The sequence below is a fragment of the Stegostoma tigrinum genome, chromosome 15 (genome assembly GCF_030684315.1).
Source record: "Stegostoma tigrinum isolate sSteTig4 chromosome 15, sSteTig4.hap1, whole genome shotgun sequence".
In the NCBI taxonomy this organism is placed as follows: domain Eukaryota; kingdom Metazoa; phylum Chordata; class Chondrichthyes; order Orectolobiformes; family Stegostomatidae; genus Stegostoma; species Stegostoma tigrinum.
The window spans coordinates 47,579,062-47,598,944 of record NC_081368.1 but is presented as its reverse complement, the minus strand read 5'-3'; the positions used below and the strand labels follow the sequence as shown (position 1 = coordinate 47,598,944).

The following is a 19,883-nucleotide window of genomic DNA, read 5'->3' as shown; positions in this document are numbered from 1 at the left end:
TAGAAATTTTTCCCAGAACTCTACTGAACATTACTCAAAAATACCAAATATGACACTGGAAAAATTAGATGCTCCTAGCTTCAAACCTTCTGACATAGTTGCTGATGTTGATTATGAAGTTGACTGCTAGCTTATGCAGAGTAGATGAGCGGGAAGTTCATAGTTGTAGTATCCAATTCAAGTACACAGTTCTGGCATTTGTTATAAGTGTAAGGGAGTGGCCCTTGGAACACGGGAAGAAGCTATTCAGCATGTCAGACTTATTCCATCGTTCAGTTAGATCATACTGATGTTCCGTTTATTTGCCTAAAATATTATACTTTTGAAAGATGCATCCTAGTATTGCATTCTTGGTAGATAAAGGAGAAACATAATGAGAGAAACCGTTTTTGGTTTGCCTGAAATTTCCAAAGAGATTGTGAACCCGTCCATGGCAATCATTGTTGGCCTCAAAACCGAAATAACAGTTGCATTGCAATTTGTTTTTCTGCATCTTATTGGACAGAATTAAAGGCCTTATACTTTTGTTGTGACGGAAGGCCCATGACCTGAAATGTCACTGTTCTTTCTCCACAGATGCAGTCTGATATGCTGAACTTCTCCAGGATTTTGCGTTTACGTTATCTTTAACTGCAGCTGGCTTCTTCAGTCTCATTTTGAATCTCGTGTATTAAATTGTCAGAATGCTTTTCCTCACACTTTGCAGATTTCAGTTCATCCAGCCAATCAGGATTTCTATCCATTTGCGCAAAAACATAATTTTCTATTGTCAATTCTGGGAATGCTCTTAGTGTTTGCCGTAAAATGACTTGGTAGTTTTATGAGATGGTAATGTTATTTGTCCTATTTTTCAAGCTTATCAACTTAGTTAACTTATGATTTGGGAAATATGCTTTGATATTTTGTTTTCTGCTGCTGCGACAGTTTTATCTTTGTGCCTTGTGCCTGACTTGTAGCCTATCTTGATTATTTCTTCAATGTTTCCCTGTAACTTAGATTTCTGATCTATAAGGGTGTCCCAGCCCTTTTTGTGGTGCAGTGATAGTGCCCTATACCTGGACCAGGAGGCCCAGGTTAAAGTTCCACTTGCTTCAGATGTATATAATATCTTCTCTGAACAGGTTGATTAGAAAAATAGATTAAATAAAAACAATTCTCATGAATTTTAAAATCTATATTTGCAATGTTTCACAAAGAAACCTGGTTCCAGTTTTGTTACCAATAACCAGACATAAATCCTTAAATAATTAAAGCTATCACCAATTCCATCTTAAAAGTGCCAAATTTAGACCAAAGGTTAACATTATTTGAAAAGTGTATTTTCAGGCCATCAACTTAGATTGTGAACTGAGTACAGCCTGGACAAGCACTCCCAATTCTCACAATTGAATAAATTATGAAAGTGATAACAGTGAGTAATAAATTTATTTAACAGCCTGCACTGTTGTATAAGTGGTATAAAAAGCATAGTGGTAATCAGTAAAACATTGTAACAGGTAGTTCTTTCCTCTTGTCAGCAGGGGAATAATGTATATGACCTGCTGTTGATAAAGTTAAAAGGCTTACAGAAGACACACAATGCAAAATTTATAAGATAATGGAATTTATCATCTATCATATTTGCCATAAGGAAAGGTGATATTAATGTTCAAAATCATTTCAGGACAATCTCTCTTCCTTACTACAGTTTATTGTAAAATTAACTCTGTCTTTGCATTCAAAGTGGAGATTATTCCGTGCCATAGTTGTATATGTTAACTGAGTATTCTACTGGAGAGAGAAGACTGCTATGCATCATTGTTGACAGTCTTTACGATTCTGCCATATAATCTAATCTATGTCTTAAAAAAATTAGTGGTCGTTCTGTAGTGTTTGCATAATTGATATAGTGGGTTGGCGATCACTAAGACATAAAACTGTCATCATGAAATAAGATGTAGAAGGAATTTGAATGGCACTTTGTAATCATATTTTCCAAAGATTGTTCAGTTAACAATGGTGTTGTCAGGGCATGCCTGAAAAACAGCTTGCCAGCGAGGCTAAGTACACCATTTTTTAAAAAAATGTTTTTGTCCTGACAATGCTGTGAGTTTCTGATGGGTGGGAGATGTCATTATGACAGCCGTCATGAGCAGGAATGCTATTATTCTAACACCACTGCTTCTTTCTGAATCTTCACCCGCTCTGTCTACTTACTATTTCCACAGATCCTCCTCCTCAAATTCTACCACTGGCCTCTTTCCCAAGTAGAAATTTTTGTTAACCACTTAACACTGGCAAAACATTTCCCTTTGTTCCCTTGGTTTAATGCTTATGTTTTTAGTAGTTTTGAATTATTTGTACATCTTGAGTTAACAAGGTTCCAAATCAACCTCTTTCCAAATTAGGAAATTGCATCCTGTTCACTTTTTGGTGTCAAAACTCATCTAATATGTACTATATTTAATTCCAAACTATGGCTGGTAGTGGCTGATGAGAAGACTTTGCCAAATTTTTATTTTGCAACTTTAGTACACAACATGATTTTACTGTTGCTAATTTCTTCTGAAAGCCATGTTAGACATTATTTAATGTTTTACTGCACGAGCGTTTGGCCTCTACATCTTTATTCCAAGGCAGGTGATATGTGAAGTGAGATGTATGACTTCATGCATTCAGCAAAATTTAAATTATTCGCCATGCAGGCTCTAATGCCTTTTCCTAGGAGTGTAGCCTGTATTGAACTTGTCATGGATCAGTTGTAGCTCAGCTGTAACCTGAATTTGTCATTGGAATGCCCTTTGGGTAAAGATGTTTCTAGTCAGTTTAAGTAGAGCTAGAATATTAATTTTCATTTTATGCCGCAAGTGACACCTGTATTGCCATTGTGGAGACAGTACCTCCAAACCCATGACCACTTGGAAGGGCAAGGACAGCAGGTTCATCGAAGTAGTATCATCTTCAAGGAACACATGCGCCATGATTTGAAAACGTCATTGTTCTTTCATTATGACTGAAGTCAGAATCCATGGAACTTCCTACTCTGTGGCTTTGGAACAATTTCATCATGCAGAGCATAGTGATTCAAGTAGAAGATGCAGGAGCACCTTTTTTTATTTTGTAGACAAATAACTTGTTATATTCCTTGTTTGTTCTTCACACTATCATTATCATCCAGTCAGGGGACAAATTCTGGCTTAATGAAGAGAGTTGAAGTTCATTCAGGAGCCTCAGAAGGGATCCCTGAGAATATGCTACTGACACATGTTTCAGCACATGCCACAAACATGATGATAAAAACAGCTTGATACAGACAGGGCTAAATTATTCTTCGGCGGATTGAACTCTTCAGTTAATCAACTCAGAGCTTTGCAGTCCTGTTGCTTTCAGAATGATGTTGGAGAATTAAACGTAAGGGGGAAACCTCCATCAACGTTCCCACTTGCAACTTCAGTCCAGCCCCACATGTGATAAAGCTTCAGTGTTTGCAAATGCCGTTGGCCAGGAGTTAAAAATGGATGATGTGTTTCTGTCTCATCTCAAGTCTCTCATTGTTGCAGAAACCAATCTTTAATCAATTTAGTTTACTGTACTGAAGATTGAGAAGTAGCTGGTACAGATAAGTTTTGAGCTTCAGCCGAGTCCTAGCTTTAGTGCTGAAGACTTATGCTGCAGAAAGAGTTGTGCTTTTAGCCAAGCAGTACAACTACATTACTGATATCTACCCAAGACAGTAGAATGTTGTCCAGGTAGATGTTGTCCACAAAAGGCAGAGCAAATCCAATTTAACCAATTCCTACTTTCAATCATCTGATAAATTGGTGAAAAGTTGCTAACAGTCCTGTGGAGTGACATTTACTCACTACTTAATTACTTACTAATGCTCAGCTTGGATTCTGCTGGGATATCTATGATCCAAATCTCATTGCAAGAAATTGTGTGTGAATAGCCTTGAAATCAAGCCAGCACTCAATAGACTGCCACATTAAGGAACGAAAGTAAAATTGAATTCAGTGGCAGTCGGTGGGAGGGCAAGTGCCCACTGGTTGGAGTTATACCTGAGACCAAAGAAGTTTTAAATTAAAACATAGACAAAGATGGCTGCGGTTGTTGCAGGCTAACCATCATAGTCAACAATACAGGAAATCCTTGGGGCTGTGTAGGCATAACCACCAACTGTCTTCACCTGCTTCAGCAGTGACTTTTGTTTGTTAAATACTGAATAGTTTAATGCAACACAATACTTGGTAATGAGGTGGGGGGGCTGGGGTCGAGTCAGTTTTTACTTTCCATCACCAAGAATGCATTGAACTTGGTCCAAAGTCAGCGTGCAGGAGGGCATGCCAGGAGTTGAACCAGGGATCCGTTGGTGAAGCTACAACACAGGACTACTTGCATGCCAAGCACTGTCAGCAGCTTGAAATGAGGGAAGGAACATTTGTAGTCATTGTTGGATGTCAGCCATCTCAGTCCTAGGACTTCACTGCACAGTTTCCTCTGGGTAATGTTGTAAGCCCAGCCAAATTCAGCTGCTTCATCAATGGACTTCCCCACTGTCAAAACCCTGGGTGGGGGGGGTGGTGGTGGTTACCATTGACTGAAAACTGAGCTGGAGAAGTATGTAAATAGTTTGGCTACAAGAACGTGTCAGACCCGCAAACTCTGGCAAATACTCCCCTCTGGACTCCCCAAAATCTGTTCACCATCTATGCGTCACTGAATATTCTTCACTTTGCTACATGAGTACAGTTCTAACACAATTCAGGATCTTGATACCATCCAGGGCAAAACATTCCACTTAGTCAGCACCCCATCTGACACCTTCACCTTCCACTCCCTGTAAGGCCAACACTCAATGGCAGCAGTTGTATGATCTGCCAGATTCACTGCAACAACTCTCCAAAGCTGCCTTCAGAACATACAGTCCTATCACCTGCAAGAACAAGGACAGCGGATCCACGGCAACAGGACCACCACAATTTCTCTCAGTCCTGGTTTGGAACTGTACTGCCATTCTTTCAGTGCCTCTCAATAAAAATCCTGAAAGTATTGAATGACTCTGGTTAAGAAAGTAACTGATCACCACCTCATCAACTGCATTTGGCAATGGTGCTCCATTCCTTTTGTTGGATCATTTGTGTTTCGTCTTCAGTGAAAATAATTTGCTCTATTCAAACCAGTTCTCTCGTTGATATGAGAGAATTTGATCCTCCTTGCACATGCTCATGAAGGAGAATCTTAATATTTGACAAACTATAAAGTTTTTGACAGATAGGACAATTTGTGCATTCTCTCCCATATCCCAATGTTACCTGTTACTTTCATTCACATAATCATCAGAGAATTCCTGTAGTGTGGAAGCAGGCCACTCAGCCCATCAAATCCATGCTGACCCTCTGAAGAGCATACCACTTGGACCCATCCCTTACTCTAGCCCTGTAATTCTGTTTCCCATGGTTAATCCAGTCCACCTAGTTTGCACATTCTGGAAATTTACCATAGCTAATCTATCTAATCTGCACATGTTTGGACCGTGGAAGGAAACTGGAGCACCCAGAGAATATGTGGAGCTTGCACAGACAGTCGTCATGGTTGGAATTAAACCAGGTAAATCCCTAATGCTGTGAGGTAGCAATGCTAACCACTGAGCCACCGTGTTGTTCTTTATTCTTGCTGATTATTGTGCTTAATTAGACTTCTTGAAATAGTCCATCTTTCCTCACTCAGCCGCCCCTGAAGACAAGAAATTATTCTGCGTAGAATTTTCAACAAATTCTAATCGGTATCAAGTTTATGTCACATTAAAATATGTGCAGAATTTGGCATGGCTTTTGTTCGCAGTGCCTGATTTCTTTTTTTGCAGTCTTTCCTGCTATAGATTTTCGGTAGACCTACCCCTAGATGCGAATTCATTTTTAGTCATGAATGAATGATTTATTATCTCATAAATCTAGGGAGATATAATGACAAGTGTCTGTCGCCACGATCTGGCACCATCTTGAAGTACAAGAGAATAAAGTATGTATTTTAGGGGAAAAACGAAATATAGTATTCGGGCCAGTTTTTTTTTGCTATGTTCAAGTAGACATCCAGGCCATTCTATAAAAGAGAGACTTACTTAAGTAACATTGGAAACGGCTGTTTTTTTGCCCCCTTAAGTTGTTGGGTGCTGCAGGCTCATTTCTGTTGTTGAGAGGCCTTGGACATCTTTGTTTTGGACATTGGTTGATGATGTCATATGGCTAATTTTAGAATGTGATAATAAGTTATCTGTTTTCTTCACCATATAAGGATGCCTTCATCTGGAGAAATTCAGCGCTGTTACCTTAAGTCAAAAGCTAATGGTGGTTCTAATTCTCCATGGTAGCAATACTTTCACACTTAACACATGAATAAAAAAAATTGATATACTATAAATCTGACTCACAGCATCTTCTTTGTGAAGTCGGAACTGTACTTTTATAATGGACATTAATGCCCTCGTATAATGTGTGATTCTTTTGCCAAATAATGTAATCCTGAATTGCTGCCTTATTTCTCTTGTGATTTCCTTAATCCCTGGAGTAGTGACATTAGGGAGCAGTGATGCAAAAATTGAACATTGAACTGCATTGCTCAAAGTAAGGAAGGTGATTAGGTGTCCTGGTATACAATTTTCTTGCATCTTGTCTTTGTTTGCTTAGTTAAAAGTCACAATTGCCATTTTTCAAAACTTGGAGATTGACAACCTCTTTTTAAAATTTTACTGTCTCTTTTTTGTTTGCTTCATGTTTTGAATATGCTATTTTAGCATTATAGTTTCAAGTAAATGAAGCATTTTCTCCTTTCAAGGTGAGAGTAAAAATCAATGTTGTCATATGTTGAGCGATAGTGCGGCACCCCATTAATTTTGATACACTTGTATATCTTTGCGTTTTATTTACTGTTACTGGAACAAAAGTAGCTATGTTTTGGTCCATGAATTTTTCATCTTTGCTGATCTTCCTGCTCCCTATTGAAATGAAAATTCAACCACATTTTCAGGCATGTCATGACCCACCTCAGTGACCATCATATCCTGGGCTGGGACTGGAATCTAGACCTTCTGGCCCAGAGGTAGGAACACTGATTGTGCACAATGAGATCCCTCATCACCTCCAGTTAAGCGTACAGTGTCCTCCGTTGTGTATAAGTGTGTACGCCCCAACGTAAGCATTTTGAAATGACTTGTGTGATATCTTCTTAACTTGTGACTGATGTATTTACTTCTGGTACATTTACTTCTGGTACATTTCATTGATTACATTCTAAAGTGTATTTTGATTAGTTCAGTTCATTCGGACATTGTATGCCATTAAAATGCAGTGCACAACAAGCTGTAAATGTGCACTGATCAGCACGCATCTACACTTTAAGTTGCTTTTTTTTAATCCAAAGGACCCCTGTTCAGATTCAGTCAGGCTTTTAATTGTCTTTATCATAGCACTAAATAAATTTTGCCTTTAAGTTAACTCTCATTAAAACGATAGTGGGTTTAACCAAGGTATATTGTAGATGCTCTTTTTTCCCTTCCTTCTAATCAGGTCACGCTGTTAGAACATCTTGCATTTTGTAGATGGAAGGCAATTCAGTATTTCTAGCCACTGAAAGTTATCTGCAGCTTTACTTCTTTTGTAACAGTGGCGTATCAATAAAGATCCACCTAAATGGAATTGGTTCACTTGTGTTTTTAATCCCAGAAGTCAGGATTCAACAGTGAATTCTCCAGAGTATTCTGAATATCGCATTTAAGATGGGAGGTCTAATTAGATGGCTTTTCTGTTGAAGGTATGATCACATGATTACATCATATTGTAGTCCCGATTGATTGCCTTACTGCTGCAGATATATTCCAACCTCTACTTTAACTACAGGGTGAAGAAAGCAAAAGTACAAGGATGTTACCAGGAAAGGAAATGTGAATTTCTTTCTTGTAAATCGAAAAAGCTTTTTTTTAAGCTTCATGAAATTAGATGGTTGTGATGTTTTGCTTTGCTCAATGTTTCAGTCTTGTGCTGGATCTTATGCATTTGCAATGTCAATTCAACAAAACAAAGCGATTGCTATCGTCCTCAGCACCACACGTATGTAGAGTGCGTCCAAAGCACAGGCATATGGTAAGTTGTTGGGCAAACTAGCAGTTGAATCAGTATGTTTTTGTTTGTTCCATGTCAATATTGAACACTCAAGTTAAACCGGTGCCAGTACTTTAGGCAGTGAGACGTAAATCTGTTTTTAGCTGGAACAGAAATGACATTAACTGAACTAATAAATATTGCTAAGCTAATCGTATGTGCACAACTGGGCTGCTTTGAGGGAGGCACCAAGTTAACCGTTTTTCAGCGTGCAGTGATTACTGGAGAAATAATCTTATGTTGGCAGGCTTTTTAAAAAGGGGAATTTATTATAATCACTAACTTAATTTTTGTTAACTTTAGTGCTGCTGCTACTACATTCTAAGAACGCGATTGAAGCAGTGTCTGAATAAAATGAATGTAGTCAGCTTCTTGAAAGGAGCTGGCAGGTAAACTGCGAGTAAACATAATTTTGAAAAGCATTGCTTTTCCTCAGAGACCTGTTCATCTTACGGAATCACTTAGGAGCACATTTCTAGGGAATTTTTTTATGTAATCCACTACACCAGGTAGTAAGCAAACAAGAAAAATAGACACTGTCTCCTTTGTATTCAAGTATAATATTACTGTTGCAACTGTTATGATTTTGAGGACTTGATTTGTTATTAAAAAGTGAAAATTTCCAAGTAACAAAATGTGCTATATTTAGAATTACCAGGAGAATTATTGTAGAATTAAGTCACATTTTTATGATGCCATTTTATTTTTGAAGAAAGAATCAAAAACTAGAAGCAATTTGTCTTTGCTGGTAATTTTCCTTCTAAGTTTGCAGTCTGTGGTAAAGGTAGCTCTAGTTGAAACAACCCAGTTTTTTTCTTGCATGGGCCTTTAGGACAAAATATTGGATATAGGGAATATGTTGTCTCTGCCATCTTGCAGGCAGCAAGATTTGTGGAGCTGTTTTTTGTGTGAAGCTGGTAACAAATAAAAATATTATCTCAATATCTTTGGTCAGTAAAAATAGTATTGGCTTCCATACTGTGCCTCTATGGGACATCATAGCTGCCTTGCTGTATTAGTAATAGTGACGTGAAAATTATTATCGATTGTCACTTTATTTTAGCATAATTAATTAAAACAATTTGTTCTTATCAACACTTACTGTAAAAATTTGTTGAAGTAAACGTAACTGCCATGTTAACTGAAACTTGCATGTGGGTGAAGGTACACGTGATCTAATATTGTACTACATGCTTGAAAATAAATGAGCTGTAGCAGTGTTTTGGGCTTGTTACAATGAACATTTCTTGCACCTCAAGTTGACCTTTTTGATGTCACCAAGCATACTATCACAAAGCTTGCATTCTGCACAAGAATAGATTAGATTACTCTTAAGGCATCTTGCCTCGGTTTCTGCATTTTCAGCATTCTCAAGGGTCTTGAGATGTTCGTGTCCGCCAGTGAATGTCTGAAAGATAACATAATGCACAAAACTAATCTGAGAAATATCCCAACTTGTAGTTGAACCCTTTTTGGTTACGTTTGGATCCTTAATTTTTGTAAGTGATACATCCATCAGCTGAATCCTCTCAGGCCTCTGGAATTTCTTGTTTTGAAAAATTACAAGGATAGCCTCCAAATAGATTACTTGAAATGGTACATTAACATAAAAGTTTTGATTCAAATAATTATAAAAAAGTGATGAATGGCTTCAATTTGCATTCATAGTATATTTTTGAAGCGTGGTCTTAAAACTCTGGTTTCAACTTAGTTATCCTGCTTTATTTGCATATATTGTTTTAACAATCCCTCTAAGTCAGAAATGTCTCAAGTTTCTACAAGTATTATATTAGAAATTGTTACTTTGTCCCTTTTTCTACGTTTAACTATGCATAGGATCATTGCTGAAAACAGTGGTTTGCCAAGTACCTAGTTAAGTGCACAGTTGTCACATTACAGGGCTGAAGGTGTGCTGTAAATTCCGAGCACGAGTCAAAATGTATTCCAGTTGATGCCTCATGTAAGGCAAACACATGAAGTAGAACTCATAGCTGATGTCTAGGTATGGCGGCAGCATAGGTCAACAACTTTTGGCGTATGGCCATGATGACTGACATTGCAGTATCCAAGCAGAGGCTTTCCATTTCCAAACTTAGACAGTGTCGTACTTATGTGGAGTACCAAGGATAAAGAATGACATTCAGTAAAGCTGTTTGTAAGATTATAATTCAGTGTATTAAATTGCTTCATGGGACAGATAGAGGATGATGCCTGGAATTGTGAATTTCACGTGTGCACTTAACTTGCAGTTTCACAGCCTTGTTAATCTAGAATTGAATGGTAGTTTAGAGACAATATAAAGTCCTGGTAAGAGGAACACACTATTGAATAATAGTAGGTAATTTTGTGCATACTAATTTATTAAAATATTTTCTCTTCTAGCAAGTACCTCTCAAATCAGATTTTTAGCCAGATCAGAGGATGTACTTCATGATGCTTCCACTTACATTGTTTCTCTTGAACAATTTTTTATTCTTGTAGATGCTGATTTTTGAACTGAATCAAGTCCAGCCTTCCTAGAGGGAATGCACTGTTCACTGTGAAATATGTGGAGTTTGCATGTTCTTTGTCTGTGTGGGTTTCCTCCGACAATCCAAAGATGTGCAGGTTAGGTGGATCGGCTATGTTAAATTGCCAATAGTGTCTAGGGTAGGAAATGCAGGAATAAGGTAAGGAGTGTGTCTGGATGGACTGCTCTTTGAGGGTTGGTGTGGACTTGATGGACCGAACGGCCTGCATCCACACTGTAGGGATTCTATGATTCTGTGGTAGCCAGCAGAGAAGTCTGCTATTTGCTTGTAAAAGAGCCTTTTGATATTTTGTCTAGATCAGGCCTTACACAACTTAGAATTCTGACCTTGATCTTCACTAACATATTTAGTTGAAATAAATTGCCATCATGAAGAGAATGTGAGCATTTGCCCTCCCACATGCGTGGTATCATGTTTAAGGTGAATGTTAATTTGCATATAATGAGCCCAATCTCCAAACATTACCATATAAAGCGTACAAGCAGATATGTTTTATAAACCTAACAATATAGCTAAATATTGCACAAGCTCTGTTTGGTACTGAAAACAAATCAAATGTCACATTTTTGGCTCAAATAAATTAATCATAGTGAATTGGCCAATCACAGTTCTTTCCTTCTCCACCAGATTAAGCTGACACTACTTAGAAGAAGACTAAGGATGTTTGCCCATCCCTCTTCCAGTATGTACTGACCAATATTTATCTATCTCTGAACCAATAACAATAAAACACTACAATTTGATTTCCACGTTTCCTACAGGCGCCACGGTCACACGGTGGTTAGCGCTGCTGCCTCACTGCACAAGGGACCCGGGTTAAATTCCAGCCTTGGGTGACTGTCTGTGGAATTTGCGCATTCTCCCCATGTCTGCATGGGTTTTCTCCAGGTGCTCCGGTTTCCTCCCACAGTCCAAAGATGTGCAGGTTAGGTGGATTGGCCATGCTAAATTGTCTGTAGTGTTCAGGGAGGCGTCGATGAGGTGGGTTTTGGGGGATGGGCCTGGGTGGGATGCTTTGAGGTTTGCTGTGGACTTGTGGGCCGATGGGCCCGTTTCCACACCGCAGGGGTTCTATGATTTTGCGTAGTGACCATGCATTGTGAAAGGTGCCATACGAATGCAAGTTTTGGACAAGATTTAGATGGATTCCTAGTCTATCTGAGCAGTTTCAGAGAATAGATAACAGGGGCAGCACAGTGGCTCAGTGGTTAGTACTGCTGCCTCACAGCACCAGGGACCCAGGTTCGATTCCACCCTCTGGCGACTCTCTGTGTGGAGTTTGCACATTCTCCCTATGTCTGAGGTTTTCTTCTGGGTGCTCCGATTTCCTCCCGCAGTCCAAAGATGTGCAGGCGTGGTGGATCAGCCATGCTAAATTGCCCAAAATGTTCAGGGATGAGTAGATTATGTGTGTTATGGAGGATGGGGGTCTAGTGGGGATGCTCTGATGGTCAGTGTGGACTTGTTGATTAGGAACTGCGAGAGTTTATCATATATTCAAGACAATTAACTTTTGTTGTGTCCCTATGTATGTTGGGACTACATTGTGCTTGGAACAAACAACCTGCCATGTTACAGATGTTAATATATGTTGAAATATGTTTTTAAAATTTGTTCTTCGGATGTGAGGCCACTAAATTTGTCCAACTTTAATATGCCCTTGAACGTTGTCGTAAGCCACCTACTTGAGTCGCTGCAGTCTGTATGGAGTAGGTACGCATTAGGCGGAGCTGCACACTTTTGTCATTCCTTCGCTGTTGCAAAGTCAATGTGATTCCAATTCTGGAAGACATGATGCTTGTAGCAGAGTTTGCAAGTGGTGGTGTTGCCAGGCATTTGCTTTAGCATTGTCTTTTTCCCCTGGAGTACTAGACACTGCCCGTCAAACCACCAGTGATTCACAACTGGCAAGGCCAGAGCTTTGATCTAGTCTGTTTTTAAAATTGCTCTCCCTATCTCTAAGGTTGGCCTTTGGATGATCTAAGCCCAGATTTCTTCAGCCTTTCGTCAAGCATAGAATCTGACTGTAGGTTCATTCCTGTTATTTGAGAGTTCCTATGTGTTGGCATCACTGTGCCTCACTGGTTAGCACTGCTTCTTCACAGTGCCTGGGCCCCAGGGTCACTTCCAGCCTTGGGTGACTGAGTGGAGTTCGCAAGTTTTCCCCTTGGCATGAGTTTTTGCAGGGTGTTCCAGTTCCCTCCCACAACTCAAGGTGTGCAGGTTCAGTGGATTGGCCATGCTAAAAGTAGCCCTGTAGTGTCTAGCGATGTGCAACCTAGGATTAGCCATGGTAAACGGGGGATTAGGTTGGGATGCTCTTCAGCAGGCCGGTGCAGACTAGATGGCCCAAATGGCCTCTTTCTGCACTGTAGGGGTCCTGTGAATCTTGAGGCTTTCCTATGCCCTGTACCCCAGTGTTTGCCCTTTTAGACCAGGAATTTCTGGCAGCTGGACAATTGTTTTTGCATGGTAGATGGGAGTACAGATGGGGACCCTGCAGAATCTCCAGCGTAGCAGAAACTGAGGGAATTGCTAGGGAAATTGAAATTTTTAATTGGGCATTTTCCCCTACGCCTGAAACCTACTGAGTCTCAATTTAAATTGGACAACTTGGGGTTCTGCTGTAGTTAAGCAATTACTCAGTAAAAGTTAGAGTATTAAATAGCTAATGTAAATCCTGAATGACTGTTAAACCAAATCTCCTGCCCTCAGCTTATCACACTGCTCCAACCACAGCTCCCTCAGACCTCTTGTGTCTCCCAGAACCTGATCTGAAATCCCTAAACTGCTCCCCCACAACTCCATGCATTGGCCACCTCTAACTGCCGTACACCAGTATCTACCCTGAAGAATTGATCGCTTACTGCCCAGCAGCCACCTTCCCTGGCACCCTACCCTTAAATATTTGGCAACTGACCGACTGGCACCCTGACTTCACACTTACTTTATGTTTATCTTTTCATAAGAGCTGTCAACACAGGTGTCAGTGATGCTGGAACTATATAACAGTAAAAGGCAAAATGACTGCTGTAAGAAAAAAGAGGACGTGGATTACCTTCCCTCAACTATTCTGCACTACTAGTGGTCTGTCAGAATGAAAATAAAGTCTGCATTTTGAGGGAATTCTGATTGGAATCTTCTGTCAGAAATAGAGATCTTTCATTATATGAATAATAAGAAGCACAGTGACAATCTGCATGTAATTGTCACTTCTTGGGAAATCTGGCCCTTTGTATCTCTTTTTGAGACCTGTTTGTCAGACTGATTAAGCTTTCAATTCTCTGCTTGGATTTTAGCTTATGTTGGCAATTTGGATGTTGTAACTTTGAACAGTTATTTCATTTTTAAGTCCCCATTTCTGTTGCTCTTGATTTTCATTTGTATGTAAATGTTGAATAATGAACCATAAAGGTTTACCATATGTAGCTATTAGATTACTGACTGCAAATTTCACTTTTCCATTTTGTTGGAATTTAATAAATTTAAGAGGTTATTAGCCTCTCTTCCCTTCTTTTTCATGGTCACTTTCGACAGGTTAAAAATTTGAAGGCTGCTTTTTTGAGTTTCGCTGCGTATTGTTGGCCTTGCACAACTAAGAATTGGCATAAAATTAAGCCCTTGCACATATAGGATTCATGTTGATGAATGGAATTTCAGAATGCAACAAGAAGCTTGAATGCCTTCAGCTTTTTGTTACCAACGTACTTGAATTTAGAAAGTGTCCATACCTGATCGCATAGATTGGCTACTTGGTAGCATCTCTCTGAATTAACCGTATAGCAGAAATTGAATTAAAAAGTTTGAATCCTGGACTTTACGAAGATTTTTTTAATTCATACATTTCATTCAAGACTTCGATCCGTGTGTTATCATTTATATGAAGATTGTGTACTTTGTTCTTCTGTAGTGCATCTTTAATTTGTATTTGTTACACTAATTGAGATTTTGCTTCTTTTCTCCTTTCTTCCCTCTTTTGCACCGTCTCTCTCCTGTCCCCCTTGCCCAAATACAGTATGCTACAGCTGGTTGTCTCTTGTCGCTGCACCACACGGAAAAGCCAGAACATGAAGAGGTTTGTGAGTTTCGACCGTACATGTGCCCTTGCCCAGGAGCATCTTGCAAGTGGCAAGGATCATTGGAAGCCGTCATGCCTCATCTCATGCATACGCACAAAAGCATTACAACTCTGCAAGGGGAGGACATAGTATTTCTGGCAACTGATATCAACCTTCCTGGTGCTGTAGATTGGGTTATGATGCAATCCTGCTTTGGTCACCACTTCATGCTGGTGCTTGAGAAACAAGAGAAGTATGAAGGCCATCAACAGTTCTTTGCCATTGTTCTTCTAATAGGCACGCGTAAGCAAGCCGAAAACTTCGCCTACAGGTTGGAACTGAATGGAAACCGCAGACGCCTCACATGGGAGGCCACTCCAAGGTCCATCCACGACGGAGTTGCAGCAGCAATCATGAATAGTGATTGCTTAGTCTTTGATACCTCCATAGCTCATCTTTTTGCAGATCATGGGAACCTGGGTATTAATGTTACGATCTCAATGTGCTGAATTGCAATGTTGTAATACAGCAGTATACATGTAACAATTGAATGTTTGCAGTAGGCAAAAGAATGCAGTTCTATATACTTTTCAGCACCTTGCTTGTGTAATAGGTGCTAGCCCATTTGACTGCTCCTTGCGTGCATGTGTTGGAATGTAATGAAGGCATGCTCAGCACGTGGTTCCAAGCCTGACTAAAAGAAGATGGAAACAAAAACACCAAAACACATCCAAGTTGTTGCAGCTGTTTTATAAAGGAAAAGTGATTCAATCCTTTTTGTAAAGAATCATGTTTTCCTGCTTTGTGAAATGTAAGTTCAAATTATTTGAGGCAAATTATTCAAGGCAAATTATTCAAGATCTATTTGTGTACGGGTCCAGTATATAGAACTACGTTATGCGCCACAACAGTACTTAAAAATGCAAAGCCAGTAGATGCTTGTGCCTATCTTAAATATGCTTCAGGAGAACAATTTCTGAATAGTTACTTACGAAGATCCGTAACGGTGAAGGACCATGGCGTGAAATTATTTTTATTTGTTGCCATGGCAGATGGGTTTTGTTGTAATTTTCTTTTAGGTAAAAATTTGGGAACAAATTTGCAGAGTAGAAATGGGAGTTTCGTAATATTATAGCAGTCATTGATAAATCTAATATCAGCATTGTCCAGTTATAATCCTATTATATCTGTATGCAGCTACTTGTATTGGATTAAGTTCTATTCAGATTCTTTGTTATTAAATTGTCTAATCACATGTTTAAATGCTGACTGCAGGCTCACATTTTGAGTAATCTGTTTGTTATTTGTCTCCTGAATGAGAGAAGTTGCTTTACTCCATAAAGTATACATGGGTACATTGGCTAGCTTTGTACTGAACTGCACAGCCAGGTTCACTGATTGAATAGTAACATTAATTTCTTTTAAAAATGAAATGCTAGAATAATTGTGTAGAGCCAGCCAGTATTTATTAATGAATTACAACTGTTAGCTATAATGAGCTTGCTGACTTCTAAATGATATTGAATAAACGTTGTTTAAAAGAAATGTTGAAGTTAGATTAGAATTTAACCAACATGCTAGCAGAACACTAAAGAACCAAGGATATTATAACATTCTCAGCATATGATTTATTTGTTTTATTCAGTTATGCTAAGTGTTTGCTTATTTTCACAAAAATAATTGAGTGGTGGTAAAAGAAATTGTCTTTCCAGTGCTATCCCTTCACCCCACCTACCATAGGGGATTAAAGACAGCTTTTCATACTATGCTGCATCCACTGGGGTGATCTCTACTTAAAATTTCAATCTGGAATGCACATGACTTCAGTTTATTCTATCAGCTGTCATCTTCCTCTTTGCTGTCTTCCTCTCTCCCACATAGTTGTGCTTTTCTTTTAAAATGCTTGTGGATCAAACTCCTTGACATGCCTTGAGTCACAATAGATGCAGTTTTTATTGATAATGGACTTCATTTTCCACAAATACCTGTTGCTATTCATAGCCTGTCACCCAAATTTCAGAAAATCTTTGATTCAGAATTAAGTACAATTATTGATCCCTGTTTTTGTTCATTTTAAGGTGTTGGGTACCTATTCCCACAGAGCAGTTTTTTTTAAACTAAGAGTTTCTTTGCTCTATTATGATCAGTGGATCCAATGATGAACTTGCCATCTACCCATAAAGGAATTTAGACTAGTCTTTGAGTATGCCTTTATCTGGAGAACATTTTGACAGCAGGCAGTTTGCAACTCCAGTTTAAGATTGGATTTGAAAATCTAACCCTTTTCATTTTTTGCTGATACTTTAAATTTATTCCAGGTGGGAACTCACTGGCAAATCCCTCTTACACAGAATATAATTAAGGTAAAATTGCAAGCAGAATCTAGGGCATTTTGGTCTGGTCAGATTTCATGGTTTCACTTAATTGATGTAAACAACTGAGACTTTATCATTCTTGCTCTGTGGTAACTTGGAATATTGAAAATATTTCTGTAGAAAACCTAGCAGCATTCTTGGTTTTGCATCCCTGCAGTAAATAGATGATAAATGGCTCAAGCATTATTTTCAGGTGAGTGCTAGGAAATGTCATATGGCTTTTGAAGTAATTGACAGATACCTGGACCAATTCAAGATTTTTCGAGAAAGTAATGATAAACAAACATACCCAGAAGCATCTTCACTTCTTTAATAACCATATTAATCCTACCATAAGTAGCTCCATGAATATGCCATACAGTCGTGCAAATTATCTTCATTTAATAAGTTCACACTTAATCTTTGACCTTAAATTTCCTGCCTGATTCACATATCCTTTGTTTTCCGTAGATTATAATTATTGAGTCCATCTCCAGATACATGTATAGTATTTGACAGAAATATTAGGAAGCAGCATCCATTTTGTGATATTATTTGCACAGATCCCCATATCCAATAAGAACTTCCATGGGTCTATTAGTAATGAAGGCCCTGTTGTTATAGTCACAGATGTAGTGTCTGCATTGAAGCCAGTCCAGCTACCAAAAATAACAGTACTAGAAGAAAATTCAAAAATGTGATTTTTAGTTAAGAAATTCTAAATTTGTGAACTCTTGGAAGTGCTCCTGTTAGATCATTAATGTCTACTTATAACTTGTATTCCTTCTTTTGAAGTTTGGTATTCATTTTAAGGAAAGATCTAAGCATCTGTTTTTGACAGCAATCCATAAACAGCAAAATTTATAGCATATTACCTTTTTGGCTGATGTACCAGTCTTGCTTTGAATATTGCTTCACTAATTTACAAGTTTGAAGTGGGAGTTTGTGAAGAGAGAGATTGGATGCGTAATTGAATACGGGATGGGCTGAGGGTAATGTGGTGATGGTGATGGTGATGGTGAAGGTACAGTCACCGAAGGGCAGACGGTGCAGGAATTGTTATCAGACCTGTTTAAGGCAATTATTCCTCAGATGCGTCCAGGACAGCAAATAGCAATAATTCACACAACTTCAAATTCTGTTTCTCAACAATAATGCATTTTGTTAGAGATGTTCTGCACCGTGCCTGGTTTATTCTTTACCCTTTTCAAGTATAATGTGAGGTTTTTTATGAAATGATATGAGAATTTTTTTGATTGAAGATATACTATATTTTTCATTCTCCACTTGGTGCCTCGTAATGTGAATTTCTCACTCTTCATTTGTGAGGCATGTTTTCTGTATGCAGTTTTGCAGAATACAACCTGTACAGGCATGGTTATTTTTAATGGGTATTCTCCGGAGGTTTCAATAAACTGCTTTTAGGGCAATTTTTAAAAATCTATTCTTCCTATAAATTTTCAAAATTTAGGACAGTTTCAAATTTAATTAAAATATTAATGCAGTTTTCCATCCTTCATAATTCTGAATAGCAAATGATTTAATCTAACGATATGTCATCTGTTAATAGCAACCTACCCAAGAAATGGTCTTCTTAAGGACAAAAAGAACAAGTGTGTTTCGGACAGACCGCCCTCTGATATACCCCTCTCCACACCCCTAACCAGTTGTATGATTTAACTTGACTCTACTTGAAATACACATTCATTTGAAGAATGATGTCCTTTTTAAAGTTTAAGTGAATCTACCCTTCTGGGCACTGACCGAGAAGAATCCAGCTAAGATATGAATGGATCTGTATCTTTTTAATTAATCTTCCTTACTTAAACAGACCTGATTAGATATTTAATAGTAAATGTTACCTCTTGATCCATGAAAACAGTTGGTAAATCAGTGCTCAGTTTTGATGTACTAACATTGAGACACATGGGTGATCAATATAGTTCAGCCATTTTTAGAAAACTGCAGCTGAACTTAATCAAAGTAAAAGCATAGAAATGAGTGTGTGCTTAATGCAGTCATCTTTTATACTCTTGCAGCAGTGCGTTCAATAAATTTAATCAAATAAAAACCCAATAGGGTGACTGTTGCTTTGAATTTTGTCAAACATGGTAGTTTATACTGTATGAGTTTTTTAAAAAAAATTACTTTTGGTAATTATGCTAATGTGCATTTTTGAATTCAAATTTGGATACTGTGGATTTCCTGTTGAGCAGGTGTTAACATTTGTATTGTACAAGATTTTCTGTTTCGTTTTATATATTTGTGTTTCTGTGCTGTGTTTTCTTTCTATGTATGTTTTGTTGTACTGAAAGAACAAATAGTTCTCTGTTTAAAAAGTTGTTTAATTCTTATCACGAATGGCTGTTTAAATGCAGCAAAACTTTAGTTTTGAAGTGACCACTCTTTTTAATCAGGAAAATTGTTCTGTACTAGTATAAATAACCTATTTCCTCCTTGCTCTGTATCCAAATTGCAATAAATTAAAACAACTTACAATGATATTGTGTTTTTATTTCTTCACTGAAATCAATAATAGTTTTAAAACAAACCCTTACTTTCTTTTGAAAATTTTTACTGTTTCTCAGTATGTTGACAGTTTAACAGAATCAAGTTAGTTCGGGAGAGCCTGCAGGCAGGTCAGCAAATTTATCCATGTAGTAACCAAGCCATATTAGCCAAAAGAACTTGAATTCTTCTAACTTTTTTCTAATCTCTGATACAGGGGCAACAGTTTGCCTTGATGCTTGAGAAGAAGAATTAATTTGCTTAGGGGCCTGCTCCTGGCTGCTGTTTGGTGGTCCCTGT

General features: G+C 38.3%; 1 protein-coding gene across 1 annotated transcript in view; it reads left to right on the top strand.

The window, feature by feature from the left end:
* Positions 1-19,574, top strand: part of siah2l (seven in absentia homolog 2 (Drosophila)-like) — a 43,366-nt gene extending 23,792 nt beyond the window's left edge. Inside the window, exon 2 of the mRNA XM_059651473.1 lies at positions 14,679-19,574. Coding sequence (XP_059507456.1) covers positions 14,679-15,230 — 552 coding nt within the window. The 3' untranslated portion in view covers positions 15,231-19,574. The remainder of the gene's footprint in view (positions 1-14,678) is intronic.
* Positions 19,575-19,883: the final 309 nt, after the last annotated feature.